General features: G+C 47.3%; 2 protein-coding genes across 2 annotated transcripts in view; one reads left to right on the top strand and one right to left on the bottom strand.

Moving 5' to 3' along the window:
- MOB4 (MOB family member 4, phocein) overlaps window positions 1-20,978 on the bottom strand; it is a 456,882-nt gene extending 435,904 nt beyond the window's left edge. The window contains exon 1 of the mRNA XM_068126759.2: window positions 20,975-20,978. The gene's annotated coding sequence lies outside the window, so the exon portion shown is untranslated. The remainder of the gene's footprint in view (window positions 1-20,974) is intronic.
- LOC137434082 (uncharacterized) overlaps window positions 1-26,786 on the top strand; it is a 96,227-nt gene that overhangs the window by 53,712 nt on the left and 15,729 nt on the right. Inside the window, exon 17 of the mRNA XM_068126737.2 lies at window positions 20,264-20,388. Within this exon, the coding sequence (XP_067982838.2) occupies window positions 20,264-20,388 (125 nt within the window). The remainder of the gene's footprint in view (window positions 1-20,263; window positions 20,389-26,786) is intronic.

Consider the following 26,786-nt stretch of genomic DNA (forward strand, 5'->3'; position numbering starts at 1 on the left):
GAGCAGGGTGCTGGTGGTGTTGAGGTGGAGGGCACAGGGTGAAAGAAATGGGTAATGGAGAGCTGCCTGGCAGATTGCTGTGGGTTTCGATGCAGCTCTTTGTGGGGGAGAAGCAAATCATCCAAGCCACTCTTGAACTTGATGTACCTCTCCATGACTGGGTCAGCATTTTCCAACTTGTCGACAAGCGCCCGTATGCCATGCAGAAACTCACCCAGGAACTGGACTGTCAGGTTAGACCTCGGGACCTCTTCCTCATCACTGCCCGCCTCCTCCTCCTCGGAAACCGTAATAATGGCCTCCAACTCCTCGGTGAAGTTGTCGTCATGTGAGGCAATGAGATCCTCCAACTCCTCCAGCTGCATGTCATCAAATCCTTCCCCTCCCAACTGCTGTGCCAACCCGACAATCACATACCTCTCCTTGGTGTTATCGGGAAAGCCAGTAAAATTTATAACTGCCTGTGGCCAGAGGTTGTGCCAGCACATGTTGATGGTGGAGGCTCTCACCTCATCCAGCGACTCCTTGATAGCGCCGATGTAGTAGGCAATGTTGAAATCCTTCCAACACTGCTCGACGGTGAGCCCTGGGTCCAAAATGTGGCGAAAGGTGTGATGGGTGTAATACGTTTTAGACGTTGAAATCAGTGGGTGGATGAGGGAGGTGGTGCTGGGCGGCAGGAAGATTCGACTCACGTTCGGGTGAGCCACGTCCAGGTTCGTGGGGTGGCCAGGAGCGTTGTACAGGAGCAAAATATCCTTGAAAGCAAGGTTGTTTTTTTTCCACTACGTACCTCTCCACCTGATCGATGAAACAATTAGTATGGAACCAGTCCAGGAAGATTACTGCCGTCACCCAGGCTTTCCTGTTGGCCCTCCAAGACACGGGCAGAGTTTGCTTGTTCTTGCCCTTGAGAGCATGCGGGTTCAGGGAACAGTACAACATCATGGGTTTCAGCATGAGGTCCCCTTTTGCGTTTGCACAGAGGAGAAGAGATACTCAGTCCTTGGCAGCCTTGAATCCCGATGCTGTCTTCGAGATGAAAGTTCTCATGGACATCTTTTTCCTGAAGAGGCCAGTCTCGTCAGCATTGAACACCTGCTCTGGGAGGTATACCTTCTCTTTGATCAGTCTTGGGATTTGAGCAGGGAATGCTTTTGCTGCCTCGTGGACCGCGGAGGCACGCTCCTGAGAGCTTCACAATTTTGAGATAGTACCGCTCATGGAAACGATTGAACCATCCCCTGCTTGCAATGAATGAAGTCGCGCTGCTTGTATCACCATTGCTCGGTGCATCACTCGTGCTGGCACCACCCGCGCCAGACAGATGATCGTAAGTTTGTTTGGCCTTTTCGCGAATGAGAGGTCCACTTAAAGGCATACTTTTCTGCACGGTGTCCTCGATCCATATGCTGAGAGCCTTCTCCATCTTTTCTATGTGGACATCCCGGACATGGGTGACCACCTTCGTACTCGATACAGCGCTCGCTGAAATACTGTCACGAATCACCTTCTCGTTCTTCCGTATGTAGCGAACGGTGGATTAGTTGACGCCATAATGCCTGCCCACAGAGGCCACACACTCTCCTCTCGAAAGCCGGTCGAGCAGCTCCAATTTCTGGCTAAGGCTCATGACTTTATTCTGCCTCTTGGTAGTCGATGCATCTCCGGCACTGGTCTTGCACTTGGCAGCCATAATTGAACAATGAGCAGAGCAAGTCAAAAACACAGGTCAAAGCAACGGGATGAGAACAATTATTGAGATTGAGGACAGTCTGTACTATATGTAGGATTGCGAGCATTATGGGTATTGAGCCTATCTGATAATTTCAACACTGCACAGTAATAGATTTAATGAAGCATTTGCATTCTATAATTCACGGAGGATGACTTTGTTTCATCGCTGATGGAACATCCCCCGAAGCGTTTTCATTGTGTAACATATCTGATGATGCTTTACCGTAAATTGCAAACTGTAATCAATTTAATGAAGCGTTTGCAATGTATAATTCATGGAGTTGACTTGTTTACACATCTGGTGGGATATCCCGCGAAGCTCTCGATTATAGTCCAGCTAAAATCTGCGGCCACAAAAGCCAGGAAAACGCATATCACGCAGCAGGTCTTGCTTGCGGCTCAGAGAAGATGTTTTTCTGCTTATGTCCAGCTGCTTTATACATGCTTGGTGAAAGATGGGTTTTATAAACGTGTCAAGCTAGTGGCTGATGATTTTTTTTTTGCGCCCCTGAAAAACCACGAATTCACAAAACATGGCCGTGGAAAGGGGGGGGGGGGGGGGGAACCCCGATTTTGCGGAACATGGCCGTGAAAAAGAAAATAACCCACGAATTTGCGCGGGACATTGTCCGCTAATAGAGAAACATGTTGAATTTTATCAACCACAAATACGTGGATTCCACGAATAGCGGGGTCCGTGTGTGTGTGTGTGTGTGTGTGTGTGTGTGCTGTGTGTGTGTGTGTGTGTGTGTGTGTGTGTGTGTGTGTGCATGTGTATATATATATATATATATATATATATGTATATACATACATATATATATATATATATATATATATATATATATATATATATATATATATATATATATATATATATATATATATATGTACAGTCATGTGAAAAAGTAAGTACACCCCATGTAAAGTTTTGATTTTTGAACAGTCAAAAAGATGTTGTGGGGGGATTTCGAGATGTTGAGATGTTGTGGGCGGATTTGACACGAGCTGTGCATGCAAGAAACCCTTCAAACATTGCACAGCTGAAATAATTCTGCATTGAGGAGTGGGCAAAAATTTCTCCCAGTCGATGTCAGAGACTGGAAGACAGTTATAAGAAATGCCTACTTGAGGTTGTTTCTGCCAAAGGGGGCAATACCACCTATTAGAGCCAAGGGTGTACTTACTTTTTCCACATGCGAAATTTGCATTTTTGTTTATTTAAGTTATACAATGGACTACAAAATGTAAATGTTTCATGATATTTGTTATGTTATATCACCTTTATCTATCAATATTGTTGAAATGAAGATCAAATAGCTGTATGTTGAAATACTACCGGACTAGCGGACATCCGGCCATAAAAACATTGCCTCAAACAGGGAACCATGATTGTCATGGGGCCCGCAAGGCTAACCCCCGCTCTAGCGGGGAAAATGGCCTTAAAGCGATCATTCATATATATAAACTGTCCACTGAAGAACTTGAAGAACTTGTGACCCAGACATCTCATGAAGAAGACAATGAAGAATATGATGAAGAGCCAGAAAAGGCAGAATTAACCACCAAACTGCTGGAGGAGCTCTTCAAGGCAACAAAAACTGCCCAATAAATTTCTGTAAGGATAGATCCTTTTGTGGAAAGAAGCGTGAAGTTCAAGTGGGTCATAGAGTCAGCTTTAAATCCATACACAGAACTTCACAGGGAGTTAAAACAGAAGGCAAAGCAAGTGCTGATAACACAATTCTTTTGGCCTACTTCAACAGCTACCAGCAGCAATTCAACCCCTTCCACCAGCACTTCAACACCATCCACCAGCAAATCATCACCCAAACCTCCAACAACGACCTCACATTAAGGTGTTATTTTGCAATAATACAGTACTATTAGAAAACTAACACTTATTTTAATGTATATTTAATAATGCTGCACAATTCCATACAAATAACGTAAAAAAAAAAAGCAGGAAAGGCTGTTTTAGGGTCAGTTTTTTGGGAGCCTGGAACATATCCCCAATTTCCCCATACGTTTAATGATTGCTCCAACGCGAATTCCTCCAACACGAGGTTATCCCAGAATGTATCCCCCACGTTGGAGGAAGTTTTACTGTATATAATATATATTTTTATAAACAGGTGAAGTTTGAGGTGAAGGTGGGAGTGCATCAGGGGTCGGTACTAAGTCCACTACTATTTGTAGCTGTGATGGAGGTGCTGGCTCAGAACGTAAAGGAGGGTTTACCATGGGAGTTGTTGTCTGCAGATGATCTGGTGTTGATTGCAGAAAGTATGGATGGACTGAAGGAAAAGATGAACAAGTGGAAGGAATGTATGGAGACAAAAGGTCTGAAGGTGAATATCGGAAAGACGAAGGTGATGGCAAGTGGTAAAGCATGTGGTGAGGTGGAAAGAACTGGGAAGTGGCCCTGTGCTGTGTGTAGGAAGGGTGTCGGAGTGAACTCCATTCAATGTACAATGTGCGCTGAGTGGGTTCATCAAAAATGTAGTGGTCTGAGAGGGTCATTTACCAGTGTGGCAGCTACATTCAAATGTAAAGTGTGCACAGAGGGAGCTGCAGATGGAGGAAATGTTGAGTTGGATCTTGGAGACGGCGTGAAGCTGGAAGGTGTGAAAACATTTTGCTACCTCGGTGACATGATGAATGCAGAAGGTGGATCAGACTCGGCAACGGTTGCGAGAGTGAGATGTGCATGGAAGAAGTTTCGGGAACTGAGTGGCGTGCTGATGATGAGGGGAGTGTCGTTGAAGCTGAAGGGAAAGGTGTATGCTGCATGTGTGAGAAGTGTTATGATTTATGGGAGAGAGACATGGGTAATGAACGTAGAGCAGCAACGAAGGTTGGAAAGGGTGGAAATGCGAATGGTTCGACGGCTGTGCGGAGTATCGTTGAGAGAGAGGAAGACAAATGATGAATTGCGAAAGATGATGGGAATAGAGCCTGTGATTGATGCTGTGAAGAGGAACAGGTTGAGATGGTTTGGTCATGTGTTGAGGAAGGATGAAAGTGACTGGTTGAGAAGAGTGATGGAAATGAATGTAGAAGGAAGTGGAGGACGGGGAAGACAGAGAAAGACTTGGCTAAAGATGGTGGAAGAAGAAATGCGGGCAAGGGGGTTAACAAGGAGAGATGCAGAAAATAGGGCAAAATGGAGAAGATTGTCATGGGGACCGCAAGGCTATAACCCCTGCTCTGGTAGGGAAAATGGCCTTTAAAATGCATGTTGTTGTTGTTGTATAAACAGGAATCAAATTCCTGTGAGGGGCTAAGTGTGAAAAAATTCTGACTCAATACGGGGCTCGAACCACGGACCTCCATTGATTACACGTCAACAGCCCAATGCGCTATTGAGCCAGCCGTAATCTCGCCCGCTTGGAGTTTGCAAAAAAGCACCTGAAGGACTCTCAGACTGTGAGAAACAAGATTCTGTGGGCTTTCATGTGTCTTTCACTGATGAGAGGCTTCCGTCTAGCCACTCTGCCATAAAGCCCAGATCGGTGGAGTGTTGCAGTGATGGTTGTCCTTCTGGAAGTTTCTCCCATCTCCACACAGGATCTCTGGAGTTCAGCCAGAGTGACCATCGGGTTCTTGGTCACCTCTATTACTTCTCCCCCGATTGCTCAGTTTGGCCGGGCGGCCAGCTCTAGGAAGAGTCCTGGTTGTTCCAAACTTCTTTCAATTTAGAATTACTAGGGCATGCCCGTACTATATCTATATCTAAAATTATATCCCCCCCCTCTATTTACATGAAATGGTTTGGTCCAAAGCGAACGGCTTGCGAGTGGTGACAATCCCCCCCCTCTATTTACATGAAATGGTTCGGTCCAAAGCGAACGGCTTCCGGAGTTTGGTAAAGAAATCGCCATCGCGTACACAAACGCGCAGGAAAGCGAATGAATCGCAAATTCGTTTTTATTAGTTTTAAAACATCGTTTAACGCCAACATAGCGCCAACATAGTTTGCAAACGTGAAATAAATGAATACGCTGTCAAATGTGCCATCCGAGGCAGAGTGTGCCCGCCACGTTCGGCACACGCGATCGTTCGCTGCTCTCTGATTGGTTGAATCGTTTTTTGGACATAGCTCGGTAAGTAATTGTCCGATTAATATGAAACCTTGAAAAGGCACATCCTCGGGTCCCCAGCAATATACCTGGCAAGTTAAAAGTATATCGGACCCGTGGTTGTCGAGAAACAGCGGTCACAGACAAACGTACAAACGTACAAACGTACAAACGTACAGACAGAGATTACTGGAATTATAGATAGATGGAGGCCACTGTGCTCTTGGGAACCTTCAATGCAGCAGACATTTTTTGTAGGCTTCCCCAAATCTGTGCCTCGACACAATCCTGTCTCTGAACTCTGCAGGCAGTTCCTTCGACCTCGTGGCTTGGTTTTTGCTCTGATATGCATTGTCAGCTGTGAGACCTTATATAGACAGGTGTGTGCCTTTCCAAATCATGTCCAATCAGTTGAATTTACCACAGGTGGACTCCAATCAAGGTGTAGAAACATCTCAAAGATGATCAAAAGAAATGGGAGGCACCTGAGCTAAATTTCAAGTGTCATAGCAAAGGGTCTGAATACTTATGTCAATGTGATATTTCAGTTTTTTTCTTTTTAATAAATTCGCAAAACTTTCTAAAATCCTGTTTTCTCTTTGTCATTATGGGGTATTGACTGTAGATTGATAATGGAAAAAATGAATTTAAATGATTTCAGCATAAGGCTGCAACATAACAAAATGTGAAAAAAGTGAAGGGGTCTGAATACTTTCTGAATGCACTGTATATATATTGTTGCGGATCTTCCAAAGCCCGTCGACATACAGAGGGGGTGGGGGGGTTAAGCCCCTTTTCCCCCTCGGGTCTTCGTGTCCACGAGGCCGAATCGCCACTCCCGCAGCGAGCGTGGAAAAGGGTATTGGGTCGACGCCGCACGTACCTTTGGTACCCACGCTGCCACGAAAACGGGGACCGGACCTCGCACAAGCCACACTAATCAAATATGCCTGAGCGGTGTACGTATCACGTGACTCGTGCCGTTACCTTTTATTGAACCCGATTCGAGCGGTCTGTTCGTGCGATGCTAAGCCAATTGTGAAATGACGGGAACGATCAAATAAGAGGAAGTACACGGTTTATTTACAGCTCTACAGGTGAAGAGACACAGAGCAGGCACTTAAGCAGTTTTAACTTATGCCCAGACAAAGGGCCCACTCACTCACGTGGGGAAAAAGAAGGAAGGAAGTTCGCGCGCCAAACGCGCCTTGCCGTCGGTTGCTCCCGGACAGCTCGCCCGGCGTGGCCCTCGGGTGTTCACGGCACGTATGCAGGGAGCCCAGGTAGGAGGGTCATCGGCGTAGGTGGCTCCGGGATGGATCGTCTCCACACCGCGCGATCGATACAGCCACGGAGCGCAGGGCACAGGGCACGGGGAGAGTTCCTGTACAACGAGGCTATTACAAACAATTCAATCCACTCGGTCTGCTGCGGTTCTGACGATCTCTGACTTCGGCTCTCTCTTGTCCTCATGCGTTCTCGTTTCCCTCTGCTGGGGCTTGAGGCAGGGTTTTATATAGCCCCTCCCCGGTCCTACCCGAATGTTCCAAGCCCCTCCTCTTGTTGCCATTGTGAGCCACTCCCCTCGAGCACCGATTGGCTGCTCGCGGCTTACCGGCCACTCCCCCTGCAGCTCCTCCCTTCGGCCTTGCCAGACTTGTTCCAGGCCGAGCACATGGCATTCTAGTCCAATTGAGGCCTACCCTTACTGGCCTGCTCAACGCAAAACTAACACAGGAAAGGACTACGCTTACATTTACGAAGAAATAACTAAGCTACAGCGAGGCTACATATTGTGGTGCGACTACCTTCGAGGGGGCCACTCTTTATTCACAAAACCGCAAATATATATATATAGTTACGGACCGCGGATAAGGTGTTGATTTGCCGAGCGGATGGCGGCCGCGGCCCGAACTGTTAACAATGACTAAGACCCGATTCCTTAAACGTGGGCCAAATCGTGCCACAGATATTCAATGAGGGAAAAGACAAAGACGACACGGATGTGAAGAAGAAGAAGACGAAAAGGGTTTGAAATATGAATATGATTTATTTGCTATGTACAATCAAAAGAAACCAAGGAGGAGGAAGGATAATAAAATAAAGCAGAAAGAGGGACGGACCAGAAGGACACAGTGAAAATTCTAGCTTAACTAAACAGGCTTAACTTATTACCCAGGACAGAACACACAAAACAAACTCACGTACACAAAAGGATGGAAGGACAGGAATCGTTTGGAGGGATGAGCAGGTGGGATCACAGGGCACAGCGAGCAGGTCCACTCCGGGCGGGAAGCGAGGAGCCGGCAGCTCCTTGTATTCGGCTTTACACCGCACACCGGCAGGGTCACTCGCTGCCCCGTCAGGGCTTCACGCGGCTGGTTGAAACGGGGCTGGTTGAAGCGGCTCTCTGCAGAACTCAGTTAGGTCACGCATCTGCCGTATCTCTGACGCAACCTTTCTTGGAACCTTGGTGCAACTCTTTCTTGGCACTTCTTGCAACTCTCTCTTGGCACTTCTTCCAACTCTTTCTTGGCACTTCTTCCAACTCTTTCTTGGCGCTTGTTCCAACTCTTTCTTGGCACTTGTTCCAACTCTTTCTTGGCACTTGTTCCAACTCTTTCTTGGCACTTGTTCCAACTCTTTCTTGGCACTTGTTCCAACTCTTTCTTGGCACTTGTGTCAAAGGCTTCTGCGCGCGCTTTTTATAACCGCCGGCGATCAAGCCGCCGGCGTCTAGAACACGCCCATTGGTGAGCTCGCCTCGGCCCTGATTGGTCGGCACGGGCCCTCTGGCTCCACCCTTGATGACGATGGGCGGGCACGCCCAGGATTCCGCGGCTCCTCCCCCTTCTTCTCCAAGCCTACCTCGTGGCTAATGGAGTCGCGGTGAAAACCGCCCAATAGCTGCGGCGAATGCAGTTGGCAATTGAGGCTTTGGGAATGGGGCTTGAAAGGGGATCTATCTATTTGAATTCGGTGCAATGGAGTCAATTAATGGAAGACAAATCCTTAGCCTAATACACAGAATAAGGAAATAACTACCAACAAGCAGGAAATCTATGATTGGCTAAACATGATTGTTTATGACCTAATTACGGGACGCCCTTTTGACCTTTATACACAACTGGAGGAAGGAGGGTCCACAATAAAACAATAAAAAAAACACAATCCTCATATCCACAACTATATATATATATATATATATATATATATATATATATATATATATATATATATATATGTATGTATATATATATATATATATATATGTATGTATATATATATATATGTATGTATATATATATATATATATATATATATATATATATATATATATATATATATATATATATATATATATATATATATATATATATATATATATATATATATATATATATATATATATATATATATATATATATATATATATATATATATAGTCATATCCCGTTTTACGCCATTTCGACCTCCGTCAAATCCGACTTTACGCCACTTTTCTAGAGTAAATTTCAGTTCAGCGAACATCATTATGTGCGACTTTACGTCACTCCTACGGACGTGAAAAAAATTTAACAATTTAAACAATTATTGGACGTTTTAACGATCGTTGATCGTTGTTTTAACGTTGATGTTTTAACGATCGAAACAATTTAAAATACAATAAAAAGCACATTAAAAAAAAAAATGTACGTACAGTATACGTACGCGTAGCTGCTGGTTCTCATTCAAAACAAAGGCAACGCCATATGCATTTTGTCCTGTGCTGCGGTCGCGTGCTTGCTTTGCCTTTCGCTGGTATTTTTGTGATTATTCCTTTACTGTGTAAAGGTTCCTTTACTGTGTAAAACAACCAATGTAACGTGGCAACGGCGAAACATGACGATGCCGGCTCGGACGTACAGTATACGTTTGTATATATATATATATATATATATATATAGGGAGGACCCAGTACCTCCAATGACGGGGGCTCATAGTGCGAGAGGACTGGGGGGTGATAGTGGGAGATAGTGTCCGATGTAGAGGGATGGTAGCTCTACCATCCCTCACGTTGGGGCAAAGGAGCAGTAGATTTATGGGGTTTGGCAGTGTGAACTAGCCGAGGGCGGGCTAGGATATTGTTAGGGATTTTGAAGGATGACAATAGGAGACCGAGATTTAAGTAGAGACATTGATACAGGTAGAGGGGACGTAGTCAGATTAGAAGGATGTTAATGACGAGGGAAGTGCTTAGTATAAGGGAAGACAGGGAAAGCACAAGTATTAGAGGGAAGTAGTTAGTTAGATGATGCTGTGTGTGTGTAATTGTGGGTGCCTCTTGGGCTTGGTGAAATGAGGCATTGGTCGAAAATGGTTGTGTGTGTGACAATCTGGTTATCGTTGAACTTGGTGAAATGAGGCAATGGTCTGGGATGACCGGAGAAAGTGTATGAGTGGTGTATTGAGGACATGTGTAATGGTGTTGAGTGATTGACTTGCATGGGGTGCAAGTGGATAAATGGTGAGAATACTTGGTGTGTGGGAATAAATGGTGTGTGGAGTGAGTAGTGTGGATTGAGTGGTGTGGAGTGCATGGTGCGAAGGAGTGGATGGGGGAGGATGGACCCCTTCACAAATACCCAGGGAGGGTAGTTTAAAGTTCGGTAGAGGGAGTAGGTAAATTGTTTGGAAATTGACATCTGTGGTGCAGGGAGTAGCAAGTTGTTGCTTTGAGGGGTGCATGAGTGAGTGGAATGGCTGGGCGTGTGGGCTTAATTAGTGAGTATGGTTAAATGGGCACTCCACCACTGGTAGTCTGTCGGCCAGGTGAGGCCGCAGGTAGGCTCTGGGAGCCAGGTAGCGTTCAGTGTAGAGTTCAGTGGGGCCCGAGGATCCTAAGAGAGGACCCGGGTAGCCCAATGCCAGAGAGGGCATCAGAGGGGTGAGAGAGCCAGGAGGGCCTTCCCCGAGTTAGGGTAGTTGAAGGAGCTAGGCAAGCTCGGGTGGCGACTTCAGTGGCGGAGGTGCGCAGGTTAGTAGGACCTGCTGGTAGAGCCACACGACCCAGCCCCGAAATTGTGCGAAGGCACAGATAGAAAAAAGGGGGGAGTAAACCACCTTTAGACCCCAAACGCACAGATAGAAAAAAGGGGGGAGTGAGACCCCAAATTTGGTAGGGCACCACAGGGTGGGTCAATGGGAATTGGTTTTTGAACCACATAGTGTAAAGAGGCTAATTGATTGGCAGGGCAAGACCCCAGGTAGTTTAAAGAGTTAATGTCAATTAGAAGGATAGTTAGGATGAAATCTCTTTGCACCATCCACATCCACTCACCAAGGTCACAGGACTCCACACCAGGTTTTGCAGATGATTTGGAGTGAAAGACGCATCATGACGTGGGTGAGACATTGTGTTTATTCCATCTCTTCCTTCTTGGGAGGGATTGGAAACGAATTTGGCATAAAGGGGGATAGAAGAGACAAGACGGTAAAGACGGAATTTGTAAAGTTTAAATACGGGGAGGGGCAAGGGTAGTGTATGTTGACATGGGGATGGGGGGTGACGAACGGCTAGGGACGAGCTTTCTCCGCTCGCTCTCCCGCGCCCCTCATGTTGCATTACCCTGTTTTGACGTGTACCCTTGCGCCCTTCTCCCCCGCTAACCTCTGCTTTGTCTTTCCTCCCCACCCATGGACCCATATCCTTTGTTGAGGGGAGTGTGCAGGAACCCTGAGCTGTGCGGCTGCACTTTTGTCATAGATATACCAAGTAGATACTGTTACATATTTAGGTGAATGTATGTGAATTACCATTCAGGTCTTTGCTTATCCATGTGTAGTAGATTAAGGGTTGTTGTGGTTGGAGGGTCAGGAGCCCTTCTGAAAAGTGTCCGGAAACGGAAGTGACCGGAAACGGAAGAGGAAAAGACACGAGGAAAAAAAGCGACGAGTATTCTTCTTCCTCGCCCCGCTCGGACGAAAGGTGGGATCGACCTTGCGCCGCGTGGAAAAGCGGCGTTCCGAAGCCCGTCTGGCGAGAGGAGTTACCGGGACGTGTACCTACCCGGTGGAGACGTCAAGTTGACGTGGGGCCGTGCATCGACCCCGCGTCTGGCACCGTTCGCGGCACCGTCTAAAAAGACGCGTACGGGTCGCACGTTGGGGCCTAACACGCGTTGCAAGCGGCGTGGGGCTTTTGGGCTTGCTTTCCCGTACCCGCTTCGCGTGGCCACGAGGGGCTGCAGCCGGGGTGCCTGATACGATACCTGCCCGGTGGAAACACGTCCACCCGGGGTTCGTTCAACCGCCCGAGTGCGGCGACGCCGACCATCATCTTGGTCAGGAGGGGCCCAGAGACATTGTGAGGGGCAGAGACCAAAAGGGGGTCGTGAGTACAAAAAGGGGACACACATATATAAGATGGCCATCTTAATCATATAGGGAATTGATTGTGGATTGGGAATTGTTGATGGTTGTTTGTTGTTGATTGCTCGGGGAATATATCCGTGATTGTATCCTTGAAATTGTATGATATCCTTACCCTGGAAATATATCATTGAACATCAGTTTCTCTTGGGTGGAATTCATAGGGATTGCGTTGCGAAAGCGCATATATAATACTACTTTCTGGCGAAGGTCCTCTCACGGTCCGGGGGTCACCGAGACCAGGTAGTCACCGAGGGGACCACGTAACAGAATTGGGGGCTCGTCCAAATTACGATTTGCGGATTCGCAATTGGGTCTACGTCCGGGATCTAAAATTGTATAAAATAATAAAATAATATTTTTATTAATTAAAATTTATTAATTAAGTAGTAATTGGAAAGTTTTTGGGGAAATTGGGGTAAAGTCTTGGGTGAAGGTTAACAGGTGTTAACGATAGTCACCATGGCGTTTGTGGCACAGAACTTTGCGGTAACACCGAGTGAGGCACAGTTCCGAGCGTTACTAAAGTCGGACCTCTTGAAATTGGCCAAACATTTTAACTTGGAGGTCCGAACTAATTTGAGGAAGGCAGAGTTGCAGGCCACGGTGATACAATCTATGGTGGGATTAGGAACATGGGACGAGTTAGCCTGGGAGTGGCTACCCGAAGAACCAGAAGACGTTGAGCTCCGGAAACTGGAGTTGCAATTACGGAGCCAGGAACGGATCAAAGAAGAAGAAAGGAAAGCAGAAGCGAGGAGAGAAGAGAAACAAGCAGAGGAAAGGAGAGTGGAACGAGAACTCCAGGAAAGGTTAAAAGAAGAGGAAAGGAAAGCAGAAAAGGAAAGAGCAGAAGAAGAAAGGAAAGCAGAAGAGAGGAGAGAAGAGAAACAAGCAGAGGAAAGGAGAGTGGAACGAGAACTCCAGGAAAGGTTAAAAGAAGAAGAAAGGAAAGCAGAAGAGAGGAGAGAAGAGAAACAAGCAGAGGAGAGGAGAGCTGCAAGGGAACTCGAAGCAGAGGAGAGAAAAGCAGAAAGGGAATTAAAGGAACGTGACATGGAGCTTCAGCAAGGAATTAAATTCAAGGAGCTGGAGTTAATGAGAGAACGGGGAGAGGCACCACCCTTGCTGACGGGGTCGACACCTAACCAGAAAACCTGGGATGTGGGCAGACATGTGAGGCTGGTTCCACCGTTCAGTGAAAAGGAAGTCGCGAAATTATTTCCACACTTTGAGAAAGTGGCTCGACAATTAAACTGGCCGGAGGAGGCCTGGACCATACTAGTGCAAAGTGTGCTGGTGGGAAAAGCTCAAGAGATTTATTCGGCGCTACCAATGGACCAATGTGCAGATTATGAGGTACTGAAGAAACACATCCTCAAAGCCTATGAGTTGGTTCCGGAAGCTTACAGGCAAAAATTCAGGAATGCCAGGAAGAGGGAGAGTGAGACCCATGTGGAGTTTGCCAGAGTGAAAGAAAACATGTTTGATCGGTGGTGTGAGTCAAAAGGAGTCGGGAAAGACTTCGAAACATTGCGTGACTTGATCCTGGTGGAGGAATTCCAGCAGTGTGTCCACGAGGACATCAAAGTGTACCTGCAGGAAAAGAAAGTACCAAAGTTGTGGGACGCAGCCACCATGGCAGATGATTATGCCTTAACCCACCGAATAGGGGTCCACGAACCTAACTCCTCGCCTAGATCTCCGCAGGGGAGGTGGGGAACAGCAGGTGCGGAGAACGACCATACATGGCGGCGGCCTCGAGAGGATTATGGGGACAACGCGGATACCCCACCTGTTCGAAATCAGAGGGAGGCGGGCCCAAGACAAACTTATAGTTCGGGGGGCCCGAGGCAGACCACGAGTTTTTCCTCCGGGCCTACTTGCGCTTTTTGCAAGAAACCGGGACACTTGATGTCCAGTTGTTACCGCATGAAAAGGGAAGACCCAGAGCGGAGTCCGACTATTACGACTCCAAATGCAATGGCCATTGTGAGAAATCGCCATCAAAAGGGTTACCAACCATTTATTTCAGAGGGGTTTGTGTCACGGGATGGAGCCTCGACTATCCGGAGACCGGTTAGGATATTGAGGGACACAGGGGCACATCAATCTTTAATGCTTGAAGGCATTTTGCCATGGTCCGAGGAGACGGCAACGGGGGATAGTGTTCGTTTACAGGGGATCGGGGGCGGTGTTAGTGCTCCACTTCATGTCATCCATTTGGAGTCCGATTTGGTGTCAGGACCGGTCACCGTCGGTTTACAAGCCACGCTTCCTGTAGAGGGTGTCTCTGTGGTTATCGGGAATGATTTGGCCGGGGGTCAAGTTTATGGTAACCTGAGGGTTGGTAAAGAGCCCAGCAGGGAAAATAACACCACACCAGCTCGGGATGGCGACAAAAGTGCCAAGTTATTTGTAGGGGGACTGAACTTCAAAACAGAGGAAGAAGTTCTGACCTCTGTCTTCAACAGATATGGGCCGCTGGTGGAAGTGCGGTTGGTAAGAGACAGGGAAACGCAACAGTCAAGAGGGTTCGGCTTTGTCACGTTTGCCAGCACAAAAGACGCCAGAGAGGCAGAGAAGAATTGGAATGGCAAGGATTTGGAGGGTCGGACCATAACAGTAGGGAAGGCATTTCGTAGGCGTCGAGAGGTCTACAGGAGAGGACAACTGGGCGGTAGTTTTGGTGGTGGCCGCAATCAATATTATTATGGAGGCTCCCTGAGTTACAGCAGCTCCCGAAGGAAGGATTGTCAAAGTAGTGGCCGAGAAGGAGACCGCTATTCATGGGACTACAGGGACAAGTGGTCCCACCATAATTATTAGGGAAGTTCTGAGAAGTTGAAGCACTGAATGCGGCGGAGCCGTCGAGCCAAGATTCCTACACGGATTAACCGTGAACGCCGTTCCTAAAGGCGTCCATGTAGTGAACTTTCATGCACGGACTAACCGTGAACTCCACGTTCCTCAAGGCGCCCATGTAGAGAACTTTCCTGCACGGACTAACCGTGAACTCCACGTTCCTAAAGGCATCCATGTAGTGAATACTCGGCTTGGTCTCCCGGAAAAAGTGCTATCGAGTTGCTTAACTTTGGATCTTTGATCAACCCCTTAACCTTCATTCACAAGAAACTGACGGTCAAAGTCAGAGGGTCATGAGATGGAGTTTGGCTTGGCAGGAGTCCAACGGGAAATTGAACATGTAAAGGGCAGGGACAATGTCGTTGCTGGTGCTTAGTCCAGAGTGAGCAATCTGGGGGGGTTGTGGTGAAATTTTGGTTGCTTTATTTTTAAGTGATAACTGTGCCCGGGGGGGAACTGATAATGTGGGGGGGGGGGTTGAGTTATCTGGTTTGTTTCTCCAAATTGGCCGGCAAAGAAAGTTTTCACTGGGTTCAAACTTTCTTTCTTGAAGGGGGGGGAGTGTTACATATTTAGGTGAATGTATGTGAATTACCATTCAGGTCTTTGCTTATCCATGTGTAGTAGATTAAGGGTTGTTGTGGTTGGAGGGTCAGGAGCCCTTCTGAAAAGTGTCCGGAAACGGAAGTGACCGGAAACGGAAGAGGAAAAGACACGAGGAAAAAAAGCGACGAGTATTCTTCTTCCTCGCCCCGCTCGGACGAAAGGTGGGATCGACCTTGCGCCGCGTGGAAAAGCGGCGTTCCGAAGCCCGTCTGGCGAGAGGAGTTACCGGGACGTGTACCTACCCGGTGGAGACGTCAAGTTGACGTGGGGCCGTGCATCGACCCCGCGTCTGGCACCGTTCGCGGCACCGTCTAAAAAGACGCGTACGGGTCGCACGTTGGGGCCTAACACGCGTTGCAAGCGGCGTGGGGCTTTTGGGCTTGCTTTCCCGTACCCGCTTCGCGTGGCCACGAGGGGCTGCAGCCGGGGTGCCTGATACGATACCTGCCCGGTGGAAACACGTCCACCCGGGGTTCGTTCAACCGCCCGAGTGCGGCGACGCCGACCATCATCTTGGTCAGGAGGGGCCCAGAGACATTGTGAGGGGCAGAGACCAAAAGGGGGTCGTGAGTACAAAAAGGGGACACACATATATAAGATGGCCATCTTAATCATATAGGGAATTGATTGTGGATTGGGAATTGTTGATGGTTGTTTGTTGTTGATTGCTCGGGGAATATATCCGTGATTGTATCCTTGAAATTGTATGATATCCTTACCCTGGAAATATATCATTGAACATCAGTTTCTCTTGGGTGGAATTCATAGGGATTGCGTTGCGAAAGCGCATATATAATACTACTTTCTGGCGAAGGTCCTCTCACGGTCCGGGGGTCACCGAGACCAGGTAGTCACCGAGGGGACCACGTAACAATACCCTTGATGCATATCCTTGTAAATAACCGATCGACGTGTGCATGTATTTGCAAATGCCTGCCTGTACGTCGTCGTTTCTGCGTATATTGCATCGTCCAAAAATAAAGAAGCAAGCAACTTCGGCCGCTCGAAGAAAGACGGGGCACGCCTACGACTCGGAGGTGAGCGTCGATCCCCGGGGCGGCCGTGTTCACGGAACCCTGAGCTCGTTCGTTCGTCACAGATGACACGACACGACCACCGGTGAAACTGCTCGGACACGTTGGGTAAAGCACGCCGTGGTGAAGCGGGCCGCAGAGCCACTCGGCACACAAGCCAGCTCACGGTCGATACCTCCGTGCCGGTCACCCCGTTCGAGGAGAAGACCTGACCGATAGAAAACAACGGAGGGACTCCCGACGGGGAGTGGCAAAGATTCAGGGTGAAGCCGCAGCCTTCTCCAGTTATTTACTCTAGTTTTACGAATTACGGTGTTTGTCTTCATTTTAAGGCATGTTTAAGACATTACGCCCGGTTTACGTCAAAAACCGAGTTTCGTCACGGCTTATGGAACCAATTAATGACGTAGGCCGGGGCATTACTGTATATATATATATATATATATATATATATATACATACAGTCGTGGCCAAAAATATTGGCACCCTTGCACCTTTTTCAAATAACTCACAATTTTCTCTAAAAATAAATTGAAATTGACAAAAGTATTTTGTCTCCACAATTCTTTATTTCACTATTGATATTATAGAACCTTTGTTTTTGATTCAGAACTTAATATATCCTTTTAAATCAGAAAATAAAAATAAATGGCATTGACAAAATTATTGACACCAAGACTTAATATTTGGTAGCACAGCCTTTGGACAAAATAACTGTCATCAAGCACTTCTTATAGCCATGAATGAGCTTCCTACGCCTTTCTACTGGCGGTTTGGCCCACCTCTTGTGCAAACTGCTCCAGTTCTCCCAGATTTGAATTTGAAGGGTGCCTTCTCCCAACTGCTGTTTTAAGATCCCCCCCCCCCCCCCCACCCCCACAGGTGTTCAATGGAATTTAGATCTGGAGTCATTGCTGGCCACTTCTGAACAGTCTAGCATTTTGTCTTGAACCATTCTTGTGTGTTTTTTTAAAAAGTGTGCTTGGGGTCATTGACTTGCTGCAAGACCCATGACCTTTGATGGAGACCCAGCTTTCTGACACTGGGTTGAACATTGCGCTCCAAAATGCCTTAGCAATCTCCTGATTTCATGATGCCATACACACATGCAGGGCACCCAGTACCAGAGGCAGCACAGCAACCCTAAAACGTCACTGAACCTCCTCATGTTTGACTGTAGGGAAGGTGTTCTTTTCTTTGAAGGCTTCATTTTGTTTTCTGTAAACATAGAGATTATGTGCTTGACCAAAAAGCTCCAATTTGGTCTCATCTGTCCACAGGACATTCTCCCAGAAGGATTTTGGCTTGTTCAGGTGTGTTTTGGGTCTCTCTCAGCAGTGGGGTCCTCCTGGGTCTCCTACTATAGAACCCTCTTTCATTGAGTTTGCGATGGATGGTGCGAGTAGAAACTGTCGTACCTTGTGTCTGAAGCTCAGCTTTATTCTGTTTGGCAGTTGATCGAGGTGCTTTCTCCACCATTTGAACAATCCTTCGCTCCAATCTTCGATCAAATCTTCTCTTGCAGCCACAGACAGGGAGGTTGGCTACAGTGCCATGGGCCTTAAACTTCCTGATAACATTGCGTATGGTGGACACAGGAACATCAAGGTCTCTTGAGATGGTCTTGTAGCCTTGAGATTGTCCATGCTTGGCTACAATCTTGTGTCTGACCTCCTCAGACAATTCCCTGGTTTTCTTTCTTTTCTCCATGCTCATTGCGGTACAAAGTGACACAAAACAGCAGAACTTCTCCTTTTCTCTGTTCAAACTGGTTGAGTGAGTGATTTTAATATTGCAGCACCTGCAACTCTCCACAGGTGAGGTCAATTCCAAAGTAAATGAGAATCACCTGCTTGAAATCTAATTATTTCTAACAACTTCTAAATTGTCCCAATAATATTGTCCGGTCCATTTTAGGATATCTGTGTGGAATAAGCTTAGATAAAGTAATTTTTTCAGCTTTTTTTGTTTTGTTCCACTGCAGACCAAAGAAATACATATGTGGATACCAAAATATATGAAAAAATTTCAAAAAAATTTCTGGAAGGAATGGTGCATTATTTGAAAAAAGTACAAGGGAGCCAATATTTTTGGCCACGACTATGTATATATATATATATATATGTATACATGATTGAGGCTTGTGGAATAGCTAGAGCAGAAGGGAAGCGAACAAAATGGAAAGGGTAAGAGAGAGAAACACCAACAGCAGAGTAGAAGTGAGAATGAGATAAAGGGGAGGGGAAGAAGGACAAAAAACACCGTTTTGAGGCCATTTTTCCCCACAAAGCGATAGCAAAGGGAAGGGAAAGGGAAGAAGCAAAGCAAAGGGAAGCAAAGGGAAGAGAGCAAAGGGAAGATGGACACTTGCGGCCACAATCTGACGGGATGGTGGAAAGGTTCAATCGAACATTGATACAACAACTGGCATTGTTCACCACCACCCGTCAGGATGACTGGGATGAACATCTCCCGTACTTGTTAATGGCCTACCGAACCAGCCAGCACGGAGCCACCGCATGCAGTCCAGCGTTGCTTATGTATGGGCGGGAGTTACGGGCTCCCGCCGACTTGCTATGCGGTCCCGTGCCAGACACCACGGATACACCGCCGAGGGAGGGTTACGCAAAGGGAAGAAGGACACATGGGGGTAAACTAGCTACACACAAACTGAATGAAACACATCAAGGAGAGGAAGGGGAAAGTGGGGATGAAACAGAAAAGGAACGAACCAACCAACAACTAACAAACGAAAAGAGGTGAGGGAGAGGAGAAAAATCGCAATCACCAGCTAGAATGGAGTGCTTGGGAATGCGGTCATTTGGGGGAGAAGAGATCATGAGTATGGATGGTGGATGACCTGAGGTAGTGTTGAACAGCTGTCTTGAAGCCCTGGAGGGAAGAATGGGAATGAACAGACGGGAAGATGGTTGCACAGGTGAGAAAAAAAAATAAACAAATGAGTTGAGATGAGCAGTGAGCCTGGATTTTTGGAGTTTAACAAGAAGAGGGTTACTGCCAGATCAGATGTGCCCTGCAGAAATCTGGGAAGGATAGAGCCAAGAGAGGGCAGAGGGTGCAAGACCAAAAGGATATGATAGAGTACAGAGAGCCACCAATCTGCCTGCAATGGGAAGTAACAGGTATAGACACTCAGCTTAGTCACAGGAGATCCCAATGATTTTAATGGCCTTGCTTTCCATGGCATCAAGAAGGGCAAGGTGTGAAGCAGGAGAGCCAGCCCAAAGGGGAGAGCAATACTCCATCAAGCTGCGAATGAAGGCCTGAATTTGTACCTTATTGGACATTTGATTATATGTACCAGCCTCATAATTACAACATTGTTGGACAACATTACCATCATCGACTCTCTTGTGCTGCCCCCCTTCCTTTTTCCCCACATCAACATTGTTCAGGAGATTGTGAACCTCCCCCTTGCTCCACTGCCCCTTCTGCATATCCTGATTTAGCCAGTTGTGAGGCTCGCTAACCATCTTGAACTTCCTGTACCTTCTTGCATTCATGCAGGGATGGTAGCCGCAGCTGCAGCCGCAGCAACTGGAGTTGGAGGAGATCCAAAGGAGCCCGAGCCGACAGAAGTTGCGTATCTACGGAAAGTGTTATTTGAATACATGATGGGACGGGAGACTAAGGTACGACGGCATTGCTTAAATGAACCGCTAGATGAATAAATATCAGTTTATGATCGTCTGTCTGTCTGTAAACATCAGTTTATGATCGAGGAACAACTCGTTTAAATTGAATGTTATATTATGAACACAAATCGGAACATGAATCGGAAAACAAACGTGCCGTTTTACAGTACTATGTCTGAATTCATCTTAATCGTGCATGTGCAGAAAGGTAATATATAATGTGATACATAATGTGAATTTGAAATTGAGTTGAAATTATTTGCTGGAAGCAAGCAAGGAGTGCTGGAAGTATGTACATGATAATTTTAATGGTTTGACAAAATTTCAGAGATTTAAAAAACATATTTAGCGTTGGCATAAAGAATGAAAAATAACGAAACTTTGGGGGGACTAATTAAGCAAATTTGTCTTCATTTCTTCTGGCAAAAATAGAAGAAACATGTTTGCGCAGAGGCAGAAAAACCGTTTTCTTTTTTGAGGCAATTGTTTTTAGATTTAGAAGAAACCTATGCCTGGTGTTGGCTTAATGGTTAGGGGGCTGGCTTAGGATTGTAGGGTCCTGAGTTCAAATCCTGGCCGGTCGTCGATTTAACACCAGGTGGGGTTGACTCAGCCTGTCATCCTTCCGAGGTCAGCAAAATGAGTACCAACTTACTGGGATGAATGAGCCATTTGAGTATCCTGTGTCAGAGTGATGTCCCGACCGGGATTGTGCCCAATAGTCAAGAAACTGCTTCGGCAGCCATATGCATCTGATTATGCAGGAGTGGACGTCATCATGGAAGAAACCTATGATGTATGAGGATAAGTACATTCACATTTCTCAAGGGAGTACTGATAAAGCTATTACTAGAACGGAACTCTGTAGAGCGCATACCTCCGCCAGGCTGAACAGTTTGTTTTGTATTCCACTGATGGGTCGAATCTGGATGCGGACCTGAACCAAAATCTAATCGGCTTGTTATTGTCGCCTACCCAACTCACCCACTTAGTTTTGTCATACCTCATCCACAACTTTTTGAAATATCGTGCTATGTCGTTTTTTGGCCCCATCTCTCAATGGTGCCGAATCACTTGAAAAAATATTCTCATATCCGATTTCGAATTTTCACCAAAATCGAGTCAATTCGTCCTTGTCACACACCGAAACAGTCCACCAAGTTTTGTCCGAATCCATCCACAACTCTTTGAGATATTATGTTATATATTTCTGTTTTTAGCCCTATCACTCAATAGTGAAAACTCACTTAAAATTCTAGTATTCGGATCTTAATCAAAATCTTCACCTATCCGTCCATCTTGAACTGTAAAGTACATAGCTAGAGCAGAAGAAGATGTCCATGCTCACATACGCAGCTTCTATTCGCATTTCTTTTGTATTTGGCATCCATATGCAATGATATTGTTACGGACGCGGTTTAGATGTTATTTACCGAGCGGTGGTATTGCCGCGACCTAACAGTTCCCCCGATTCTTCCCCAACTCACCCGATTCACCCAGACGTTGACCAAATCGCGCTATGCCAAATCAATGATGGAAAGGACACGACGACTGGGAAAGAGGAAACGACGCAAGGGGTACAGTTCTCAAGACCTCCGGAGGAGGGTATAATTACAGTGGTGGAGAAAAGGGGGTAGATTACACGGCAGAGTGAGGTAAAAGACACAGAAGAGATGGGCACTTAAATACAATCATATATATTCCCGGACAGACCACAGACAAACGGAACAAGGCTGACTTACACAGGGATTGATGGCAGGGAGGGACAGGTAGTTCGATGGCACAAGGTGCACCTTGGCTCGGGGGACAGGATAAAGCACGGTCCAGTCCAGAAGATGCGGGGAGGCCTCACAGCGCTCGGAGGTGGTCTTGCTTGCTTCAAGCTCAGCGCGCATCTGACGTCACCTCCCTCTCCCTGCGCATGCTCAGCGGGGAGTGACACGCCCTCGGCTGGTTGGCTCCGCCCCACTGGGGCCGGTCCGCCGCTTCCATTGGGTGCGGGGGTTACCGGGCTCCGCCCTTGACGAGGAGCTGACAGGGAGCCCCTATTTGGTAACCCCGTCGAGCACATGTTCGATGGTGGCTCGTTGGGAAGGCCTGATGCCCTCCCAACACCCCCTACCAACCAAGCCGGAGTGAGGACGCGCACTTCCCGCGCCCGCCGCTGCTGTTGCTGCTGTTGTTGTTGTTGTTGCTGAACCGTGAGGAAGAGCTGCGGGGAGGTATTGGGAGGTCCTAAACTTCCTAACGGTGCCATACAATCACATTCTGGTGCAACGAAGGGTCAGAATTAATGGAAACGAGTCCTTAACTGACATAGACTAAGAATAGTCTAGGAGGGGAGGAGATCTCGATTGGGAGAATTGGGAGATCTCGCGAGATCTCGGAGACGGTGGGAGGGATTTTCGAAGCTCCACACGGTCTCCACGTTTTTCGAAGTTAAGTCTGTTCACAATTGTATTTTGTCGAAACTGTATTTATCTTTCGGTGTGTGAAGTTATTGTGTGCAACTTTGGTTGTTTCTCGGTGTTTATCTTTCATAAATTGATCGTCTGTTTGCCGTGTCGTGTCTTGAGGCCTTGTACAGTGTGCACTGTACAACCTTGAGGCTTTGTTTTTCTCTCAGCGGTCCGTCGTTTGTGATCCAATAACTTTCGTTCTCTGTATTCCCAGGCTTTTCACCCATAGCCTACTTCCTTGTGTAAATCTCAACTCAAAAAAAAAAAAAAAAAAACATTTCCTTCGCTGTTCTCATTCGTTTATTCATTCTTATTCGTTCGTTCGTTCTTCGACCACGTGTTTCTCCCCCATTTCCCCAGATAGTTTTCACTCATTAACCTTCAATGTTTACACTTTCCCCTCAAGTTATGTATTCCGTCATATTTTATAACACCTTTTTCTTCTTCTTCTTTAAAAGGCTGCTTTCGACTTGCTCACCAAATCAATTCATCCCAAAAAAAATATCCATCTCCTATAGTGCCTTTTTTCTACATTCCCTAAACTCTCCTGCACTCCATCCTCCATCCAGCGTCCTTAAACGTATTTTTAACTCGAAGGTCACAAGAAACTCATTTTGCAATAAATGTTCGTTTCCCATAAATCGTACACTTTCAAAAATCCAATCTCACCCCTCCCCTCCAAATCTTCCCCATAACCCCTCCCCTCCAAATCTTCCCCATCACCCCTCCCCTCCAAATCTTCCCCATCCCTTTCAAATCTCCCCCCTTGCCCCCTCCCTCCTAAACTACCCCCTCACCCCTCCCCGCCAAGACGCCCCCTCGCCCCTCCCCTCCTAGACTCCTGCCTCACCCCTCCCCTCCAAATCTCCCCCATATCCCATCCCTTTCAAATCCCTCCCCTTGTCCCTTCCCTCCCAAACTCCCCCCTCACCCCTCCCCTTCAAATCTCCCCACCCTCATTGCTTCTCAATTTCCCCCCTCTCACTCCCCCTCCTCAAAGCGTCCTCCCCGCTTCTTCCCCCTTCAAACTCTCACCTCCATCTCCCCCAACCTTCTGCCTCGCTCTTCCCCCTCCTCAAATAACACCTCATTGTGGCTCACCCAATCACCATCAAACCTTTTGTCCGCCCCATCCTTCCCTTTCTCCGAGCTATTCTGAAATCTCTGACACACCTTCAACAGCTCTCCCTATCTCTTCCACCTCTTCCACATCTTACCCTACCCCTCCTCCCCCCTGTTCTGTATCTGATGCTCCCCCTTCCTCTTCATTAACGGTATGGACCTCAAACATCCGGGGCCTTCGTTCAAACTTAACTGATCTCTCCATACAGGTTGCTTCTGTCAAACCAGACGTGATCTGCTTAACAGAAACTTTCCTCCTTTATGATGTCTCTGATTCCATAGTATCTCTCCCGGGCTACTCCCTCCTCCGGTATGATAGACCTGAGCCTCGTCCTGGAGGCGGGGTTGCTATCTTTATCAAAAACTCTCTTCCTCACTCGCCCTCTCTCCACCTCACCCCCAGGAATACCTCTGGCTACGGCTTCCCCTTCGCTCCCACCTCTTGTTCATATGTGTGTTGTACCGTCCACCAAACAGTGATGACTCCATCTACATCTCGCTGTCTGATGATATGGACCAACTTCTATCGACTCATCCCAACTCTCTCTTCCTCATATGTGGTGATTTCAATTGTCACATGCCAGTTGGCTGGGTGTGGGTACCTCTCTCACCAGCCATGGCTCTTCAGCAAAGGACTTCTGCGACTCACTGGGACTGACACAATCTGTCAATTTCCCGACCCGGATCTCAGTCAACGGAACATCTTCTCTTCTGGACTTGGTTATGACTAACTTCCCTGAAAATGTCTGCTGCTCTTCTTCTGCTCCGATCGGATCATCTGATCATGTCCTTGTTAAAGTGGACATCTCTCTGACCATCCTCAGGGAGCCTGCTCAGCGTCGACGAGTCTGGCATTTCACTCAGGCCAACTGGCACGGTCTTCAAGCAGCCATCAATCATCTGGACTGGTCTCCCATCTCTACCACCTCTGACATCAACTCATCCTGGGAATTCTTCCAAAGTAAATTGCTCTCTCTCATGCACAGATTTATCCCATCTCATCTTCAGTTGTCATACCCTTCCTCCCGTCCATGGTACACGGAATCTTGTGGTGAGGCTGTTGCCCAGAAACAACTTGCCTTCGTCTCCTGGAAAGCAAATCCAACGGAAGGAAATCTCATTTCCTTTCACAAAGCCCGAAACAAGTGTGTGTCCACCCTCAGGAGAGCCAGGAAACAATATCTCTCCGTTCTCAAGACCGAACTCTCTTATCTGTCTCCCTCTTCCAAATCCTGGTGGCGTCTGGTCAAATCCGTTTCTGGTGTTTGTTCCCCCTCCATCCCCTCCCTTACCTCAAACGGCTACACAGCTGACTCCGCACGTGAAAAAGCTGAATGCCTCAACTCTGTGTTTGCCTCTAAATCTTGTGTCCCAAACCCATCCCTCTCTGTACCCACCATACCCAGTCGTACCCTGCTGCTCCTGGATTCCGTGTCCTTTCCTCCTGACAAGGTGGAAAAGTTTCTGTCAACCCTCGACTCTGATTCTGCAACTGGACCCGACGGCATCAGCCCACGAGTCCTAAAATCCTGCTCTGCTGCTCTATCTCACCCTCTCTCTGTTCTCTTCACCCTCTCTTTTGCTCAAGGTCAACTGCCATCTGCTTGGAAATCAGCCAACATCACCGCTTTGCACAAAAAAGGTGCAAAAACAGATCCTAGCAACTACAGACCAATCAGCCTTCTCCCAATTATCAGCAAAGTCATGGAATCCATCATTGCTTCGGATATGAAATCTTTCCTCTTCTCCAATGGCTTGATCTCTGATCATCAATTTGGTTTCAGACCAGGTCACTCTACTCTGGACATGCTGCTTCTGCTGTCTCAACAATGGATGGAGGTCCTCAATGCCAAACAGGAAATTAGAGCTGTCTCCCTCGACATATCACGTGCCTTCGACACGGTCTGGCACCCCGCTCTGCTCACCAAACTCTCCTCCTTTGGTATCCATGGAAATCTCCACGCATGGCTGGCGGACTTCCTCTCTAGTCGTCGTCAAGGTGTGGCCCTGAATGGGTTTCTCTCATCTCCTCTTCCTGTTCAGGCTGGAGTTCCCCAAGGCAGTGTTCTGGGCCCCGTGCTTTTTCTGGTCTTCATGAATGATCTCTCTGACTCTCTCGAAAATCCTCTCTATCTCTTTGCTGATGACTCCACTCTCTGCCGCTCCATTCCTCTTCCCTCAGATCGGCAGTCTGCTGCCTCCTCACTCTCTGAAGACCTGGACAAAATCACAGACTGGTCAAACAAGTGGAACATGTCTTTCAATCCTGACAAATCTCACACTCTTACTATGTCTCTCCGAAAAGATCGACTGGACAACCCTCCCATCTACTTTCTCAACAATCCTCTCCAAGAAGTTCTGTCGCTCAAGATTTTGGGTCTCACTATCTGCCATGATCTTTCTTGGGAAAACCACATTTCCAAGCTGGCCTCCAAAGCCAGTCGCCGACTGGGCATCCTCCGTCGTGCGAAGTCCTTCCTCGGCACACCTGAGCTCCTCACCACATACAAGGCTTTCATCCGCAGCTCAATGGAATACTGTTCTCCCCTATGGGCCGGTGCTCCTGCCTCACACCTAGCTCGGCTTCACGCTGTTGAAACCAAAGCTTTCAGAATTATTGGAATCTCCCTCGATGAAGCTATCTCTGAGGGCCTTTCACTCACTCACCGCAGGCAGGTAGGTGGTCTTTCTGTCTTCTACCGACTCCTCTCCGGCCTTGCACCCCCAGCTCTCTCTGTGCTCTGTCCCCCAAATATTCCTACAGGTCGCACAAGATCTGCCAGCAACCCTCTGATGGTTAAACTGCCGAAATCT

Source organism: Myxine glutinosa, chromosome 10 (assembly GCF_964187855.1).
Source record: "Myxine glutinosa chromosome 10, kmMyxGlut1.1, whole genome shotgun sequence".
In the NCBI taxonomy this organism is placed as follows: domain Eukaryota; kingdom Metazoa; phylum Chordata; class Myxini; order Myxiniformes; family Myxinidae; genus Myxine; species Myxine glutinosa.